Source organism: Poecilia reticulata, chromosome 3, assembly GCF_904066995.2.
Source record: "Poecilia reticulata chromosome 3, P_reticulata-male-v2, whole genome shotgun sequence".
Classification (NCBI taxonomy): Eukaryota; Metazoa; Chordata; class Actinopteri; order Cyprinodontiformes; family Poeciliidae; genus Poecilia; species Poecilia reticulata.
Window position 1 is genome coordinate 11093271 of NC_088832.1, and position 20300 is coordinate 11113570.

The 20300-nt window shown below is 37.8% G+C and overlaps 1 protein-coding gene and 1 long non-coding RNA gene across 2 annotated transcripts; both read right to left on the reverse strand.

Annotated features, from left to right (window-relative positions):
* Nucleotides 1-4022: 4022 nt before the first annotated feature.
* LOC145551077 (uncharacterized) lies at nucleotides 4023-6903 on the reverse strand. The gene is made up of 3 exons (XR_014086862.1): nucleotides 5197-6903; nucleotides 4598-4712; nucleotides 4023-4503 (listed from the first exon to the last, which is right to left on the reverse strand). It is a non-coding gene; the product is annotated as an uncharacterized LOC145551077 (long non-coding RNA).
* Nucleotides 6904-6943: 40 nt separating this feature from the next.
* LOC103462096 (monoacylglycerol lipase ABHD2-like) lies at nucleotides 6944-20300 on the reverse strand. Its single transcript, XM_008404620.3, has 12 exons — nucleotides 20054-20300; nucleotides 18265-18361; nucleotides 17825-17859; nucleotides 17425-17640; nucleotides 14044-14219; nucleotides 11858-12025; nucleotides 11241-11424; nucleotides 10647-10739; nucleotides 10281-10382; nucleotides 10118-10187; nucleotides 9940-10024; nucleotides 6944-7495 (listed from the first exon to the last, which is right to left on the reverse strand). Exons 4-12 carry the CDS (start codon nucleotides 17631-17633, stop codon nucleotides 7287-7289), a joined length of 1296 nt encoding a protein of 431 aa, XP_008402842.1. The 5' UTR covers nucleotides 17634-17640; nucleotides 17825-17859; nucleotides 18265-18361; nucleotides 20054-20300; the 3' UTR covers nucleotides 6944-7286.

The window sequence follows — 20300 nt, forward strand, 5'->3', positions numbered from 1 at the left end:
TACCACGAGTTTCTTGACTGGAACAACTTCTACTAACTGTATTAAATACAAAAATGCATGCATTTCTCCTAACGACCGCAAGTGAAATTTGAATGAGTTTAGTTTCCTGGAATTCAAAATCAAAGTCCTGGACTTTTTTTTTTTTATGCTCTTAGAAAAAAATATTTGTGAAGAAACTTAATACAGTGTTACTTTTTACAGAAGATAAACATAGCTCTCATTAGCACTGTGGTAAATTATACCATTCCACAATTAATTATATTGATCAGTAAATCAACTATTCAATTAATAAATCTGAAAATACCTTCTTCTTCAGTGAATGACCACTGCTTTATAAAAACCACATGGTTTAATTATTTCTCAGTCCTATGAGCCATTTTCCTCGGACTTTCAGAAACAATCCAAGTGTGATAGATCTCATTTTACACAATGTGTTGAAGAAACAAAATGAAAGGAGAATCTTTCTTCATTTGAGAAAATAATTTATTTAAGAACACAATGACCATGTTTCCTCACAATTAGATCACACACTCCACTGGTTTTCTTTAAAAAAAAAAAAAAATACCCAGTGTTGTCTTAGAGTACACCATGTTGTGTGACTGTGCAGGTCCCTTCAAGCTGTCACCACACTAAAACAAAAAATTTAAATTAAAGCTGTGTAATAATACCTGTATGTTCTTACCGATGTGTTTTAGGCCAAATTACTTTTTAATAAAGAAAGAAAGAAAAAGTGTTTAAAGGAATAAAATGAGCAACCATCATACAGCCTAGCGATTGTGTTTTTATATATTTAAAGCAATCGGGGGTAAATGATGTGTTTGCTTGCAAGTAAATATGAGCACAGAATCCTGACGCCTGAAGCACTGGCGTTAGGATAAATATCTCACATCAGAACTTTTTAGATCCCACAACGCATTACAAAATTACCCCAATGTGCATGGCATGTTTGGTTTAACAGTTTTCCCCCTTTTAAAATCTCAATAGTGTCAAAAAAAGAAAAAAAAAACATCCCTGACTGGTTATTGCCATGATTGGTTTATATTACTGGTCCCTTCAAAAAAAGTCCATCTAATTAACTTTTTTTTTTTTTGTTCTTAAATTTTTGGTTATTGACGATCAGAGGTGTTGAAATGACACAGTATTCTCCCATTTACACACAACGCTAACTCTGCTGCATTTACCAAGCAAGTAACAAAAGAAAAAGACAAAATGGAAATACAAAACAAGAAAAATGATACACACAAAACAATCTAAATAATACATCCAAGCATTCAGTTTTGTGCAAAGTTGAAGAGAGAGGCCTTGAAAAGAACACCAAATGGCTTTTAGTGCAGAATCTGGGTTAGTGCTGGTGACGATCCTTCAGTGAGCCTGAAGAACCCCAAAATCACGTCTGTTTAGTAGGAAACGAGAGCTGTGGACAGGTGAAACCATGCAACAAGACTGTGGGTGGATGAGAAGACGATAGGTATGAAAGCCTGGGAGTTGTAGTTACATCTCCCTGACAGCAGATGGCAACAGTGCCATTAGAGGCGAAGAACAACTGATGGAGCTGCGTACACTAGTTTAGACAGAGTAAAAATATTGGAGATTTTTCTAGTTCAATATGTTCTGATTCTGGTCAATCTCTCTTTCAATTTTCTCCTCAGAGAAAGTTGGGTCTAATCATCATAGTGGGGAGATTACTATCTGGAATTTATAATATCTGTTCCAAATATATATACTTCGTGGAAATGTAGACTTCCAAATAAGCTTAGCGCTTAATCACAGCCGATTTTAGACTTGCAGATTAGAACAACAGTCTAGAACAATTGCTTTAATAGTCAGGACTATTAAAGCAATGAAGAGAAAAAAATAAACTACACACTGTCTAACAGAGAATTAAAAAGTCAAAGGCTCAAAATAAAAACTTTTTTTATTTATTATATGCGTTATTCTAGCAGCTCAGTTAGTTTACCTGAGTAAATAAAATGAAGTTTGGCATGGAGCGGTTTTGATTCTTACAGCTTAACAAAAGGCACTGTTGTCATTCACGTCATCATTTCAAACCACCCATGTGTCTCGTCGTCACAGTGTTCAGCAGCAGCTTTTCAACCACTGGGTTCCCAGTCTGGATGAAGCGCTGACGGGAGCTTCCTGAGCCCTTACAACAAGGTTTGTATTAACTTTCAACAAAGTTCCTGGTTGTGACAGACAGATCCACAAGTCCCAGCACTTACAGTTTGATTTTGACATCATGCTGCGGCGCTTCCAACACTTTAAACACATTATGGTCGAAAGAAAAGATAAATAAATACAATAAGCTCTTAAATATCTTGGCTGAAAGAAAAAAAATACTCAAAAAGAACTGAAAGCTATTTTCCTTCTGACAAGCAGCCTCCTTCACCGGAATACACATACAGGACAATCACAATCTAATAAAGTAAAAGTTTGGTTCAGCTTGAGCATCTTTAGCCCTCCTACTCACCAAACCTCACAGCTCACAGAAGTACAAAAAAACAACAAAACTTCTGCACCGCATTGGATCAGTTTGTGTTTTTCTACATCGTTTGGTCGTGATCGGAGGAACGAACCCGACTGCTTTGCTTAACCTGCAGCTGATCAAAGGTAGGAGGAAGTAAGAGGGCTCAAGAAACGCTTTTTGGGGAACAAAGCGAGTCATGTAACCGCTTGTTATCATCCTTGCTCCCTTTAACTCTTCATATTTGTCAAAGGACAGCTAAACCGTTACTAAACGCAATAGTCACACATCCGCAAAACATCATGGGGCGTAAAGTGCACTGAAGTAAAGTGGTAGAATGTGCGTGAGGGAATGTGGGTTTCATCTCATCTTGTGGTTCACTCCCGGTCATGTTTGCAGAGAAAACGCTAAAGTTAGATTTTAAACAACATGAGCAGCTGGAGGTTGTTATGAGCTGTAAACAATGCAGAAAAATCCCAGGGTAATACTTCTTTTTTTTTTTCTACTGCGCAACAAACAATAGGTCATTGAGAAAAAACAACCAAGCAAAGGATAATTTGCGTAAAACAAAAAAGACCCTACATCCCATTGTTGATGACCAAGACACACGCAGATGTACTCTTAACATCTCCCAGCTTGACACAAACACACACACACACACACACAGACGCACTACAAATACAGCAGACTAGGCTCTATGGGCTTGGCGGTGATAAGCAGGGAGCTTCTTATGGGTGCAGTAAATAGGCACCGGCAGTCGCACTGACCTTACTTTCTACGACTTCTTGTGTGCTTGTTTCTCATTGGTTAAAAAAAAAACGTCCTACTACACTGCAAAAAGTCCCCTTTCAAAAACAAGAAAAAAAAGTACAAAAATAGGGTATAATTTTCTTAAAATAAGAAAAATTATCTGCCAACAGAACAAGAAAATTTATCTTGTCAAGATTTTCTAAAACAAGAAAAAATATCTTACCAAGATAAACCTACAATATCTTAAAATTAGTGTATTTTTACTTAAAACAAGCCAATTTTACTTATACGAGTAAGATATATTATCTTATTTTAAGAAAAATTCTCAAGTAAAGAAAATGTTACTTGACACTGAATTTCTTAAAATAGCATAAAATTCTTATTTTAAGGAAAATGTTCTATGTATTAAGAAAATAAATCTCATATATTCTATTTGTATTAGTAAAATTGGCTTGTTTTAAGTACAAATACACTAATTTTAAGATATTTGTAGGTTTATCTTGGTTAGATATTTTTTCTTGTTTTGGAAAATCTTGACAAGATAAATTTTCTTGTTCTGTTGGCAGATAATTCTTATTTTAAGAAAATTATACCCTATTTTTGTACCTTTTTTTTTCTTGTTTTTGAAAGGGGACTTTTTGCAGTGTATACCTAAATCTAGTTTATTTTTATTGTTGCATATGATTAAAATATATATTTTGTCACAGCTTTACTCAAGGTTCTTATGCTAAGACAAAAATCCAAAAATTTATCCTGTGAATACTGGAACAAAAGATGTTATTGGCTTGCTGAAATGAAGACATAAGTTCAATTACTTTTAACATCTTTATTACGTTTAAGTTTCACATAAACACAATAAAACATGACTACTGGTCAGAATTTAAAGTCTGGATGGGCATCTGATTCTGAAACAATCCTGTAAAATGACAGAACAATGACGATCTGACACATCTGCTGCACTAAGAGTCAAGCAAACCAAATTGTCCAAAGCAAAAAAAAATCTTGGGATTAGATGTCAACAATAGGAGCTTCCCCCGCAATGAACTTCTTCCAATAAGCCATAGCCTTTTATATGTGGAAGTCTTGCCTCAGTTACGGACGCCGTTCTCAAGACGTCTGTCAGCAGCACAGAGAGGAGTGGCCACAGACACGGATGCTGAAAGGTGTAGTAGCTGTGATGTCCTCCTTTCAGAAGATCAGGGCAGGCATGGTTCCAATGGCCAGTAGAAAGTTGGTTTCACGATCACCACAGAGCTGAAAAGTGGTCTTGTTTGAAGTTGTTGGGTCATCTGCTAATTGGAGCACAGACAGAAAAACAGTCACAAAACAAACCACGTTTTAGGGACTAATCAGTGTAATGATGAATCAGTATCATAAATTTCTTACCTCAAGAATGTGAAGGATGCCGTCACTTGCATTTCCCAAAGTTTCTTGTAGATGGTGCAATACGTGATTGGAGATGTGTCTGGCATAGGCTTCACCATGGCAACAGTTTGGTTTACTTGAAAAATAAAACAAGTCTTATTTTAGTTCATGTGCTCAATTACAATATTACATGCATTCAAGATGGCAAGAAAGTTATTTTAATTAAATCAAACTAGGACTACTTAAATTCACAAATCAAAAATAGTGTTTAAAATATCCTGGTAACAGTGTGGAATATCTAACCTTGGCTTTTAGACTCATTGCATTTAAGTTTTTAAATTACAGCACATCACCCTCAGTTAGTGAAATACTAGGCGGAATTGCTCTTTAAACATTTCCCGAATCAGAAGCTACGAATGAGAAGCCACCTTAGCTATGTTAAAAAACGGAAGCTACCAAGACTCGTGTCGATATTTTTAAGCCACAGCTATTGTGGTTAATAACTGTTCAAAGCTCATATTCACAAGAGCGGCTCTTTAACCGCGGATGAAAATTGGAATATCACGACATGCTAACTAGCTTCAGTTAGCTTATCTTAGAAAGACAGAGTTTAAACTTACCTCTCAGTACAGCAGCTGTAGGGTCTATACACGTAAAAAAGTCCTCCATCTTCATTCATGTCCAACCGAGATTAGAGAATTTGCCAAAAGAAAATCTTATAAAAGTACTGTAGATAAAAGCTTAGTTAGGCTGTTACAACTGAATTAACGGTTAATCAGGGCAGTTAAATGATCTCTAGCGTTGCCGTTAGTGATGTGCGGATTGATACTGAAATATCGATTCTTCCGATACCAGAACTTAATTCTTTAAAATCTATTGTCAGATCCAAGGATCAATACTTTCAACACTTTAGTAATTTGAGATAATGTAGATTAACAAGAGCAAGTTAGAAAGTAACTAAATTATTGAGATCTTGCCGAAATTAAACGTTGTTAATGGGAACTACTTTTTCTTCCGCCTGGTGAGTATGTAATGTGTAAGGACGTAATGCCCATGCGCAGCGTGCTGCTGACGCTCACTCACTCAGAAATGAACATGTTGACAGATTATTAAAAAAGTGACATGGAGCCATTTCAGCTGTCATTTTATAGTAGTTTTAATAATTAAACAAGGATGTGTTTAGTAGGGTTATTACTTTACAAATTTTTTTTTTTTTAGTTTGCAACTCCATTTTCATATGTTTTGTATATTTCTGCTGAATTAAAATAGCTTATAGTAAACAAGATTGTTCTCAATGTACTTCTGAGTTTAAAATGAGTGCATCAGAGTACATTGTGTTCTTTTTATGAAGCCAAGATATGGATTACATTTATTTTTTATTTAATTAAGAAACAAATTAATTGTCTTTTGCACAAAGTATGGGATCTGTATTGCCAATACCACCTTAAATTTTACTCGGTATTGGATCGGAAAGAAAATCTGTTGTATCGAACATTAATACTATCTCACTGACATTTTGGGCGCTTTCCCATGTGGATTGTATGATGTCATAAAAGGGGTTACAAACATGATGAATAAAATATTGTTCAAACTAATATTAGTAACTTATAAAGTAAGAATTTGAAATATAAACCAAAAGTTAAAATATTTATCATGACATTGAGCTAATCAATATTGTTGATTCTAATCTCATTGTGTGGAATACCAGCCATTTCAAATCACACATCAATAGAAATTTCATGACATGTCAGTAAGAGGTCCCACATCTTGCATCAAGAAGATCAAATTAAGAAGGTCCTTAGCAGATGGAAACATGCCAAGAATTATCTTGATATATAAACTGATATTGTTTCTGAAATTGTTGTGTTAAATGTCAATCGTTTAAATATTAAATTATAATTTCCTGTACACTCTGCCAACTTATACAAGAATATAAGTTCATGGGTTTTTTTTTATTTTTCATTGACAATAACAAAGGATTCCATTTGGACATAGTCTGTTTTAATTATCTGAATACATTTAATTAAGTATGTGATTTCGCTTTCTGTGCTTGAAATAAGAAATTTTTACTTATATAAAATAAGTTCTAGACTTGAAGTTTGATTGGTAAATATTGATATTCTAGATTCTAGCACATATTTACTCATAATAAGTAATATTTTCTTAACATTAAGCTTTTATATCTTACTGAGATAATTAAGTACAAAAACACTTAAAATAAGAAAAATATTCTTACATAAATCCCTCTTGGTGAGAAAAATTATCTTGTCAGAAAGAAAACAAGAAAAATCTCCTTAATTTAAGATATTTAATCTTACTAAGATTTCAGTTTTTGCAGTGTAGCGTTTCTTTCCAATTAAAGTCAGCTCAACTTTGATCCTTTATTATATTTGGTCTATGCATCCATTAACCCGAGCGTCACCGCTGTTTGTATGGAGAGTGTCAAAAGGTTCCAGCTCTGAAGTGAAGGCAGTTTGTTTCTTTTGTTTCCTGTGGTTGTTCTTGTGAGGTGATGGTGGTTTCAAATGGGTGTAAAAAGGCGCGCGTGTGTGTGTCTGGAAGTGGTGAGTAGCACCAGAGGAGAAGGCAGAGACAAAGAGCAGTTTAAAGTGTCTCCTCAGTGCCATGTTGGAACCATGGTGCTGCAAAGTGTGAGATGTTTAAATGAAGAATGAGAGAGAGGGAGAGAGAGAGAGAGACACACAGAGGTTTAGGCTTTTGCCTCTGCGCAGGAGCTCCCGGTGAGGTGGCTGGCTTGGCAGGGCGCTTTCTGTTTCTCCCACTGGCACATGGTGTTGGCGTAGCCCACGATCACTTTGTCCATCCAGGTGAGGGGCTGAGGGAAAAGCACGTCGCCCTCGAAGAAGCCCAAGTGGCCTCCGTGAAGCGTCAGGGCGAAGATCACGTTCGGCTTCTTTGCTAAAGGACGACACAGAGCAGACGTTAAGACCTCTATGTGTTTCATCACTTTTTAACCATCTTAAAGTAATGAAGTTAAATCTGGAATTATGAACTCGGACATAAATATCTTACACAATGTCCACACATGACAAAAGTAGTGAAAATAAAGTCCCCAGCCTGAATTTGAGTTCATAAAGTCAAAATGTATGCACTTATTTATTCAGTAAGAATATGGAAATATAAGAACTGTTTGTAGACAACATAAATTTGCCTAACAAACCGGTATCATACATGTGGATTTAAAAGAGCTACATATGACCACTTATAATGAAAACTTATTCAAAACACAAATTCTGGCAGTATTATTGCTGGGTAATAACTACAATATTTTGCAGAGGAAGACAAAATAACAATAACAAAAAAAGACAGACGATGGATGTATCAGTCAGTAAGGGGGCCAAATAAGTAGTGATTGTGAAATTCGACTTTCATTATTATTTGCTGTTTTAGAAATATAATTGCACTTAAACAGCGTCTAGACTATTTTCTCTAAACAACTGTGACGCCTTTCACAATGTCCGTGGATATTAGTGCTTCACTGGTTTGAGTTGTTGGGAAATCGCTGCAGCTGAAATTGAGGCTTAGACAGAAACTCTGTCATGAATAATCCCAATGCAAGACTCTAGCGTTTTAAATGGAAGACATCTTAAAAGTACATGAACTCTGAACATTTGGGGTAAATGATGTAAATGTTAGTGGCAGGTTGCTCTACATAACGAGAGAGTTTCTCCTGAGGTGGTTATTTCGATTTTATTACATTCTAGCCAAACAGTGTATTCATGCTGGCCTTATATGTTCAGACATATATTTAAAAGTATCCCTTATGCACACTCTGAAAGAAGCATAAATCTCCTTCTGTTAGTTGCAGAGTGATGCAGCTGTTGACAACCGGCCAGAGTGGTCTCATGAAAAGACCTGGCCTGGTTTTCTTTCCCTCTCCTGTCCTTATCTGGGTTAGTGGGGTAGCGTGCTGTGGATGAATAGTGATTAAGATCCCACTGGGCTTTCACCACTCAACATGACAGCTGCTGAGCGACTCGTGGACAAACGCACGCTCTCGCCCAGACCTTCGACACACCAGGCGCCGCGTGACAGGTGGGAACAACATGCTCTGGAGGACAGTTCACGGTTTTAAAAAAAGAAGAACTGAACACGTGGGCACGTCGTTCCCGGCACAGCAGTCTGGTTTAGTTATTATTTCAGCAACCCTTTGGAGACATTCGGTGCAAGCCTAAAATACGAACAGAACCTGGCAAATGAAGGGTTGAATTCAGCGAGTATTGCTTGACAGCTGTAATCCTGTTTACTGCGACATGGGCTAAACTGTTATTAAAGATTTCTAATCCAGGCTGGCTGTGGCACCAGCGGAGCAGGAGTATTTCTGGTCAACCTCTTCCCGCTAGCTATGAGTCAGTAACACTTTCACATCTATGGGAAAACACCAGATATTCCACTTTCCTCCGAGTTTAAAGAGCAACTCCTCTCAGTATATGCAGGAGTCTACATCAGGACTCCTGCATGGAGAATTTTCCATTTCTAACATAATCAAGAATTTGGTAATGGTAAATATATAACAGACTAAACAAAAAGAAAGTTGATGGAAAGTACAGCCAGTCAGTCTTTGCGTCAAGAATGACTACACATCAGAAACCATTACTTAGACTGGATGCTCCACCCCGACCCTCCCAACAAATGTGGAGCTGCAAAGATGTTTCTCTAAACACCTATTTAAGGAATCAACAGCAGCCATCAGTCAGACAGGTCCAACACGTTCTGTGAATTTGAAATGGCTTGAGGACAAAATTATGTCACGCTTTGTGACTTCTCTGTATTTCACCTTCATACTGCTGCGATTTGTTCGTCCGGAGCTACCAAATAAACCTCAACACGCAACCGCAAAACTAGAGAAAGATCTAATTTGTACTTGGAAATGAAAATAATTTACAGATAATTAGTTATCTGCAAATTTTCCACATAGCCAATGTAATTGAGACCAATTACAGAAGATACATTTACTTGACTGGATGGTTTGAAGCAGTTTCAAACTCAGACTTGCGTCATAACAATCCAACAAGTAAAACCAACAAGTTCTGAGCAAGTTTGAGTTCTTAGTCGACGCTTTACTGACAGAGAAACATTTTGAAAGATTATTTTAAAAAAGTGCTTTAAGTATCCATTATGTTTGTTGGTTTTAAAATACTTAAGCAAGCCTTTAACTGCACTATCTTGCCAAAAGTATTCACTTATCTGCATTTACACACACATGAACTTGAGTAATGTCCCATTTCTAATCCATATTGTGGAACATGATGTTGGCCAAACACCTGCAGTCATACCGGCTTCAACTCTTCTAAGAAGGCATTTCACAAAGTTGTAGTAGACTATAGTTAGCTGAAAGTTACCTGCTAATGTGCGAGGGATGGCAAGCAGTGAGTCATGAACCAGGGGATCGTCGGCAGCGTTTACCAGCAGCAGTGGCACATCCACCTGTAGGTCATAGCACAAATTTCCACACATAAAACACAAATACAAAAACAGAAAGAAGGGAAAAAAACAGGGAATTACTGGAGCGGTTCTTACATTGTGGATATAATGTACACAGCTCTCCTTTTCATAGTACTCTTTGAGAGAGCTGTAGCCGTGGAACTTTCTGTTGAAACACGAAAAGAGACGAGCGTCACAACAAGACACACAGTAACGTCCCTGAACAGGACGTAAGCAAACGCTAAGCTGTTAGACGTACCTCATGATGTTGTCGTCAATCTGCGTGAGGGATGTTGCTATGTACAGTCGATTGAGATCTGTGTCAAACTTTTTCAGTAAGCTTCCCCCAAACAGACTGTGCCTGTAGTTTAAAAGGTGAAATTTTTTTTTTTTATTTTGAGTCAAGACGGATATATTTTGTACTTCTATTTACCATCAATTGTCTAAATCACATCCACTAGGAATTGGCATTATTATAACGAGTTGTATCCAAAAGGCTTAACCATAGTTTTAAAAAGGCACAAACCTTAAATAGTTTATGTCAAATCAACAACACATTTGGCCTAGATTACCAGCAAATAACTTTTCAGTATAAAGGAAAGTCAATATACTGCAGCTACCGCACCTGTGTGACAAGATAATTTTCTTCATGTTGTCTGCCATGAGGAAATTGTAGAACCGTCTGAACTGATCCCACTGTAGGAATGTTTCCTGAGCCCTAAGAGAAAAATGAGAAATATGCAGCAATTAGGTTTGAAGAGGCATTGAAAAATAATAAATATAAACGTGCTACTTTTCAAGACATGAGCACACAAGAACAAATACCCAGTGTCCTCAGTGCATATTCACAGTGCATGTTTTGATAACGCTAAACCAATCCACACTAAAAGCAGCTGAAATTGCAGAGCATGAACCGTTCCGGTTCTGTGGTTCTACTGGTGCGCATGGTCGACCACAGAAACAGTTCTTCAAGTAAAGAAACGTGTCAGAGATGAACTTCAGAATGAAACAATGCACCAATTATGATGATCATGATGATGATGGAAGATCTGACAGATTAAACAGCTGACCACATGCCTGCACATGTGATTATATTATGCAAGCTTCTGTGTTATTCTTGAAATCATCCTGAACCCGGGAATGTGGAAGTGCTGGTGTTACAAAATGGCTTTGATGAAACAACTCATTTAAATTAGCAGACAAGAGGACCGAAACCCACCTGAGAGCGCTGTAGCCCTGACAGACGCTCACGCAGCACAGCACTCGCTCCTGGTTCACCCTGTTCTCACCCAGGAACTTGCAAACGATGTTCCCACCCAGGCTGAAGCCCACGACGATCAGCTGGGTCTGAGGATATGCCCTCTTAATGTAGCCAACCATTGCTGCAAACTCCCAAGTGCACCCTGGAAGAGAGCGACTATAGAATTACTGATCAATAAATGCAGCCGCGCTTCAGCAGCGAACCACATTATTTCCTGCTCAGCACTTCTAGCTCAAGGTGCCCTTAGCTCAAGGTACCACACTTGTATTCCTATAGGCTCTCTGAACAGATATATTTAATTTATATTCCTGCACTTGAAGGAATCCATTTATTTCTCCACATGCTGCTGTTGAGTTACACGTTTTAGCTTCAAATAATTATCCACTAATGGTAGGAAGTGCAGCACATCTCTAAATCAGAACGATTCTTTGATATTAGAAAGGACTAACAATAACAAAGCACTGTTATGGTTCTTCTGAATTTAATTTCTAACCCAAAATAAGAGGAGTGATTCTGATTCCTCTCAGGGTTTAACATCATGAATAAGCAGAACGTAAGAAGCTCTTCGTTCTCACCGTAAGTGAACATGCGTGGAGACGTGAGCTCGATGTTGGGAAGAGCACCCAGGTGGTTCAGCACGGCACACCTGTATCCATCTTTCTGGGCGTAATCCACAAAGGTTCGGATGTAGTGCTTCTCGCTATGGTTACCGATACCAGGACATATCACCATGGTGATGTCGTCTGGTGAAACGGGGTAGATGGGTCGAAGAAGGATATGTGCAAGTGAGAGAAATGCAAGCAATGAAAAGAAAGGAGAGTGTGCCGCTCTCCAAGCAAAATGTCATCACTGTAAATCAGCAGAGCAAAACTCTGCAGCCAGTCCAAATGTACGGTTGGACTGTTGGTTTGTCAAATACAGCTTTTGTTTCAAATGACTACAACATTTAGACCAAATGAAGAAGAAGAAACTTTCACAAATACCAAGCAGAATCTGAGAAATCTCAGAAAATTGACGTGGTTCACGTGAATCCCTCAAAGAAATAAAGCCACCATCAACACGGCCTTCATCAAAGTGAAATTACGTTGGATCTAAAGATCAATAACACTCAAAACCCTGACGGAAAAATCCAATCTGGATGAGTGGGTTCTGATAAGATAAGTTTATCTCGTTGTTCGTGGTATCACACGTCAAGATCGTTTGTTTTCTTCTTCTTAAATGGAGTCTACAAGTTATCCACAGCACAATACTTTACAACATTTCCTCAATGCATGTCTTTGTCCCAGTTGGGCTGACCACTCTATTTGTAATTAAGGAGTAACTTTGAAAGGAACAACAAAACGGGGTAAACCTCAGGAAGATCAGTGCAGGAGCGCTCCTTCGTCCAGGATAGACAAACACTCAATAGGTGTGGCATGAAAAAACTAGACAGAAGTAGCAGCAGTAGAATTACAGTTTAAACAGATGTGATTACAGTTCACTGACATGAGGTAAAATTTCTGAGCTTTTCTCATGTCATTGTCATGTGCCAGTATCAAATGAGCTTAAAATTAGGGGTGCACCGATAAATCTACCGTGATTACATTAATTTTGGATAATTGGCCTATATTTACAAGAGAAATCAATCTTATTTACCTTCACACCCCACTGCTATCAACTTTGGGACTTTGTTGTTATATTTAGTGACTTTTCAGACTAAATAAATAAATAAATAAATAAATAAATAAATAAATAAATAAATAAATAAATAAATAAATAAAGGGGATTGGAAAAAAATTAAATTGGCAGTGCTGCCGTTTTAAAGATTGTGAATGGCCAGAAAACTGCAATCGGTGCACCCCAAATTATAATCAAGAAAAAGTAGGTGATTGTGGCACTGTTTAATTTGAAATAAATCATTCATTCAGGGAGCATGCAAGAAAATATGTTGGTAATATATTGGAATCTGAGTCATGAGATTTCTAAATCGCAATTTTCTAAATAATAAACAAAACTGAGAAAGTAAAAGCTGCTGAAGTTTGACCTGAGGAGAGCTGTTCACGCTTTCCATCTGATCGAAGTGACTGAACTAAGACAATTTACATCAGGATTGAGGCTGTCGCAATAAACAATAACTCAATTAATCGCATGATGAATTAAAACAAGCTCAATAATTTCCATTGCTTTGGTCTCAACCAGCCCTTTTGTGAAGGACAGTCTTTGTAAATCTTTACAAAGATTTCAGAATTCATTTTAATTGTTGTAGTTTTTGGATATTTAAAATGTCTACGATCTCCAGTGTCAAATGTTCTTTAGAATTTAAAGTTTATTGGTCTTTGAGAATGTGGTGTTCTTGCATTATTATGCCATTACCATTATAATACTTGAAAATGTTGAAAATGGTCTCAAAACAACATTTTTTTTATCACAAAAAATAATCATTTTCACAATAACTTCTGGCACAATTCATCGTCCAGATAAAATGTGTTACCGTGGCAGGCCTAATCAGGAACATCTCTGATCTGCAGCTGCAACGAGTGTTTGCTTGTGATAATCTTTGCTAAGGGAGGATAAACTATTTATAACATCCAAAGGTTGACTTGGAAGCTTCAACCCTTTGGTTGTGTTCAGCAAATCATATTGTATGTCGAATTATTATAGAAAATCCCACCCAAACTAATTCAAGAGTTCACCTAATTTTTCTTGCCAAATATCCATAAAAAAATAAAAAACCCGCAAAAATTCTATTTCCTAAAATTAGACCTTGATAATAAAGCATCACCTCCTGTTTGATGGTCCCCCAGGGGCTCAAAGAGGTCAAAGGTTGCCGTGGCTCCATCTTGCATGGGCAAATACTTCCTGATTCCACAAGGGTGAGGCGAGCTCACCCGACCCAGTTTACCATACAGCGCTGTTTGGAGGTGACCGCTCTTACCCCACAGCAATGGCGGGATGTACCTGAAAAAAAACAACAGTGGAGAATTTAATCTGATATGGAAACATGAGCTCCCCTTAATGTGCTGTAAATGAAGCAAGAAGACGGCATGCAGGGTAATGACAGACATGAACCTCAAAAAAGATCCCAAGTAATTTTCCCATTGCAGAGTCTTACAGGCAGCTGTTGAAGCCAATCATCCATGTTTCATGTTAGTTTGTTGCCATGTTATGCTATGTTGCATTTGGCATGCTAAAGGGAACTTCCGTAGGCGTTACTGTAGGAGTGAAACACTTGCATAATACTCCTTTTAGCATTTTGTGTATATTCATGAATCACCAGTTTATTCCAACTTCAAAAATTATTACAGTTTTCATATTCAGTCCTTAAAGATGTATCTCTTTTAGCTACAAAATCACTGGTCGCTTTAGCATATAACTCAATAAATGTGAATACAATTTGAGGATTTATATCAGTATTTAAATTTAAGATAAAAAAAAAATTGAACTCATAAAGTATATATATTTATTGCACACTTGATTTAGTGATATATTTCAAATGAATTTATCCCAAATTGTTGAATAAAGCTTGCTTCAGTTTAATTTTCTACCACATTTTTCTTCTCCCACTCGACTTTCAGTCACTGACCACCTGCTGTATGATTGTTGTCAGCCTTTTCCATGGTGGAGCAGACCGCTACATAACATAAGATTTCCTTTAATGTTATTTTAAAGGAAACACAATCCTGCTGTAGTTGAGAAATTGCATTTGGAGTTTCCATTAGCTATAAGCCAAAATTCATCAAATTAAGTAGGAAAAAAAACACTTCAAATATATCACTGTGATATTAGTGCAGCTATACATGTCACGTATTAATTATTTGATGTAAAACCATTTATCTAACAGTTCCTTAATGTCTCAAAAAGTTTAATCAAAGACAGATTCATTTCCGTTTGGAAACAATTACTTGCAGACAATCCGCTACAAGAGTCAAAAGCGCTCTGTTCTCACTTAATCTGTCAGAAAATGACCATAACGGATGCTCTGAATGTCACAGAGGCCAGTTAGCCACCTGAGAGGCGATGAGACGAGGCATAGAGTTACAGCACTGTGAAGGTAAAGCGGCGCTGCACTTTGGTCAAAATGCACACAGCATATCCACCATAACTCAGGTGGCTGCATGGCGTGAAGGGTTCGGTAAGATCAGCAGTTACACAAGCCCTTCCACCTTGTGCTTATTCATCTCGGACTGTCACAGCCCAGAAAAGATGTTGCATAAGAGTGTTGTCAAAGACAGCACCACTCCCAGTCTGGTGATAACGTAATTACTGCCACTGATTCTCTCCAACTGCAGTTAAAGATTATCTTCACTTTCCGGGAGATTCTGAGCTAGACTGTGGACGGACGGACGGACGACCTCGTTTGTCCTCCCATTGACGGAGAGATGGGCAGTCAGATTAGCAGAGATTATCCAGAGAATACAATCTGTGCAGAATGTGGAAATAACACAGATATGAACCCGTTGTGACTCGAGCTGCCCAGATTAAAAGGTTATTTTTCAGTTAAGAGGCAATGGGAAGGACTGACTGAATCAGTTCGTTTCGATGTATGTGCCTCCTAGAACCGAACGAGTCACCTTCACATACAGCGAATGAGCCAGCGTCCTTCACAGCTGTTAGGTAACGGATATCATTGTGGTTTTAGGAGACAAACATCCGAAGCTCTGAAGTAAGAGGCAAACTTCCTCAATTTAGTAAAAACAAAAGAAAAAGAAAAACATCAAAGAGGAAAGACTTGAATTACAGAAAAAAAAAAAAAGAAAATTTACCTTCAATAACATTCAGGTAATATTAGGAGAAAAAGCAACTGCGATATTGTAGTATAAATGCTACCATCATGATGTGTTTTGTGATTACGTGTGTTTTAATACCTCCTCTCTTATGTTTCCACTATGATTTCACAAACACTTTCCATGAGCTTAAGGAAATTCAATTCAGCTGTATATCAGGTATGGGCATCAAGGCCAGTGAGAGTCGATCCAGTTAATCAAATATATTATTTATTTGCAAGGAGAGCGTTAATTAATGTTACTTGAAATATTAGATCCTACTAAATATTGTATTTGTGCTCCTGTACACACTGATGTTGCAATGATGACTATATTGTGAAACTAGTAAACATGATTCTTCTATAAGGAACTGAGAAGTCTATTTCTATTTTTAAATTCAACAACTTGTAGGTGCACTTTTAGCTGCGTTAGACAACATTTTTGCTTTAATGTCAAAGACAAAGCCATTTGCAAAATCGCAGATATCCCCCAATTCAAATAAAGTATTCCTCACCGTGAGCCATAAGACAAAACAAATATTCCTTAAAGTCCTCAGGATAAGCTCATAGCAGTTAATAAAATAAATATTTATGTTGTGTGTCTGGATAAATACATGCTCAAACAGAGGCAAACAAAAATCCTGATGACTCTGTTAACCTTACATCACCCCTTCATTCCTTTCTCTCTGGGGAATCGATCTGTTACACAACAACGCGGACAGGCATTATGAGACAGAAACGGGACTTTGTAAAATAAACCAGAAGGACAAGTTGCAGGATTTTAGCAAACTCTCTGTACACAGGACCTACAGACTGTGTTTCAGGCAAAATATGGTCATTCAGGATGTAATGATAACAGACTGGACTCAAGTGTAAATAATGCTGATGAATTATGACTCACTGACCCTGCAGCAGAACAGCAAAGAGCTGAGCAACAGCCGGTTATATAAGCAGATACTCCTCTGTGCTTAAAGAGGATCCCCTTGATGCCAAAGTTCCCACCGAGCTTTACAAAAGCCGGGCAAATGCAGATGGAATAAGATAGACGGAGAAATTTTGTTTTATTTCAACATCGGAAAGTTGAGCTTTTAATAAATTCCAGGTCTGCTGGAAGAGCAGAAACATTTCCTCCGACCAACATGATATATCAGATAAGCTTAGTTTGTCATAAAATGTAAATGTCTACACAGTGCGCTGAGCTGGTCTATTCATAAATCCAATAAACTACCAGGATGGCCTAATGTTTAAATAACCCTGGAGCAACATCTCTGGTGCAGACGGGCAGCATAGACGGTCGGGACAGGCGCCACGTAAAGCGCTACCTACACCACACTGCCAGATGGCCGAAAAGCAATACCGTTTCCCTGGAAACGCCCACATTGGCCAACTCAAAACACTCACTCTTTGGACAGCTGAGAGCAGGACTTGAGCAGGAAGCGGTTGAGTGCCGTGTCCTGGTAGGTGAGGTCCGGCGCTGCGGTGGAACTCTTCAGATTCAAGCAGCGGACGATGATGTAGAGCACCGTGGCAACGGCCGCCAGCTTCATGCCGTCAAACATGGCCGGCATCTCCGGGGAGATGGTGTGCAGGTCCGACTCGTGCGCGCTCATGATTATGCTGAAAAACCAAAACGGATGCATGTATGACGTTTATCATTCTCTGTAGCGTAAAATCCAGCAAGAAGACCATTTACATAGACAGTAAATAATCTTCTAGTGAGGCTGGAGATTCCAGTGAATCAATTAGAGATAAGGTTATGCAAAGAAATCAATCAAACATGTATTAATTATCTCCAACTAACCTTGATTGAAGTGCTTGTGCCGGTCAGGAAAAGATCTACAAGAAAACACAGTGAGGGTATCTCAGTAAGATGAGATTTATTAATCAACTATGATTACTTTAATCTCCAGCAAAATGTCAACTAGTCACAGAGAAGACAAAGGAGCTGGCTCTACTTGGAAAAAAGAACAAAAAACATGCAGCACAAAAACAGAAGATTGACACCAACGTCCTGTGTGGTTTACCTTAATACATGTTCAAAGTACAAACAGTCATCTGAGCTGTTTATACTAAAGAAAATGACAGGAACTGCAAAAGATACGAAAGTACCACAGAAGAGAAGGAAGTTGTGGTACAGCACGCAAACCAGCGACAGGAACTGGCAGTCACTATCATTGTTGCTCAGAATAATTTAGAAAGAGGACAAAAAAATTCAATGCTGAAAAAAATTACTTTACTTACAGTTTACACAAAAATTTCTCTCCGGTGAAATTTGGCTTGGAGGTCGAAAAAGTCTGAAGAGTCGACGTCCCTTCAACTCACAGTGATGCGGTCAAACCTAGGAAGAAAACTCATTTCAATTATGCTTTAGTTACAAAAAATAAATAACTCCTATACAAAAGCAAGAAACGCCAATGTTCATTCTGATTTTTGATCCATTTAATGGTATTTAATCTATGCCTTTTTGAGCAGCAACATCAGCTTAAACATAATGTCTTACATGCAACACCTCACATGACCTCAGTCGGCCTCAGTCTTGTAGAAGTAATGGGTTTACGCTCCTCTCTAACCCCTGGTGGTGCCAGAATTATCCACAGGGATACAAAATTAGTTTCATTAAATAACCAAATGAAAACCTAAACTAATAAACTGCTTTACAGTTTATTTCCATTTTTTTTCAGTGACAATAATTCAGGTACATTCGAATTCATTACCACAGTGCTTTCCTTACTTGATACCTTTTTTATTTAAGGATAATATTACCTATAATATGTTTTATCTGTAATATAGTGGCAACAGTGAGCACCTGAATGTTTTATTTTTAAATCTCGATTTTTGAAAGTATATCTGTTCTAAATCAATTTCAATTACATTTAACGCAGCTATGATGTGTCAAAATGCAACAATCACTCAGCGTGATATCAGACATGGCCATGACGCACTCTTATCGGCAATCAGCAGATTAAATACTTAAAAGATGTATAGTTTTTAATTCTTTAAAAGGGGAATCTCAACTAGACCTTCCACTATTTTTGCTCATTAAAGGCATTAACCCACTGAACTTTTTATTATTTATTTCAATTTGTTGAAACAGAAATGGGAAGGAGTTTGCGATCCCCTCACTGATTCCATAATTTTCTGTTATACTGAAAACTGCAGCCTCTTTCTAAGGACCTGCAGCAAAAAATGTCCCCCATTATAGATAATATTCCTTAAAATTTTAAGAACAAAAGTCAGACCTCAGGGAACACCAGAAACCAGTGCTGGCCAGTAAAGGTCTAACTGGAGCAAGCATGATGAGCTTCTTGTAATATTGCAGTAATTCTATATTGATAATAAATCAATCTTGATTTTCATGGCTTATTTGTTATTATGCATTCTATTTGTATTATGCCATACACCATTTATGATTATTCTGACATTCCAATTAATGAATAAATATTTAACAACAGATGAACAGCTAGATAAAAATTGAAGAAGTATTTGAATGGGTGAAGAGGGAGAGCAGCTTTCCAGGATAATAAAACACAAATAAATTAATAAAAAACAAGAACAAGTGGTGTGGGCTATAAAGTTTAATGAGTCGTAAATTGCAATTTGTATCGAAGCTGCTCTTTGCTCAGCTCTTCCTCTTTTGTCTTTTGACAGGGGGATCACCCAGTAAGTTTCCCATTAACCATACACGCACACAACGGCAGATGTGTTAGAACGCTAACAGAACTGCAAATCAGTAATTTGTTTAAAATGAGCAACTTCAAACCATGCTGCTGGGGGAGAAAAAAATGGAAAGAACCGTGTTAGCTTCCCACCCACCCACACCAAGTATTTTTCCCGTAGCAACTTCACACCCTTAGTGACCGCGGCCCAATCCACTCCACATTTCCTTAAACCGTAGTTTTAACGTGTGCACTGCCAGCAAGTAAGCAACGGTACGAGTCCCAACTATTATTAAGTTTTATAATGAAAGGTTAAACACAGCAGCCTCACTTAGCAGTCCACCAGGAGCAAAAGCATCATCAGTTTCACTCACCTCCGCTGGGGGAAAATGGGTTAAATCCTCGCTGCTTATGGCGGCAGACTGTTAAACCGTTCGTGGCCTTCTTATATGCTTGTGGTGTCTGAAGCATAGGAGTCTGATGCGTACCATGCCCACTGGTGAAAGGAGGAAAAAAAAGGTAAAAGAAAAACGGGGCTAGACACAGCAGCTGAAGTAGTGTAACACCACAGCTCTGACAGCCCACTTCCTAGAACAATCCGGTCATTTGCATATCCGAGTT

What these genes read in the sequence shown, in the direction of transcription:
- LOC103462096 (XM_008404620.3), bottom strand. Translation starts at nt 17,633, where the DNA reads ATGAGCGCGCACGAGTCGGACCTGCACACCATCTCCCCGGAGATGCCG. An exon ending in TCCACGCATGTTCACTTACG is followed by an intron (nt 11,425 to 11,857) that starts GTGAGAACGAAG and finishes GCTCTCTTCCAG; the next exon opens with GGTGCACTTGGGAGTTTGCA. An exon ending in ATTGACGACAACATCATGAG is followed by an intron (nt 10,188 to 10,280) that starts GTACGTCTAACA and finishes GTGTTTCAACAG; the next exon opens with AAAGTTCCACGGCTACAGCT.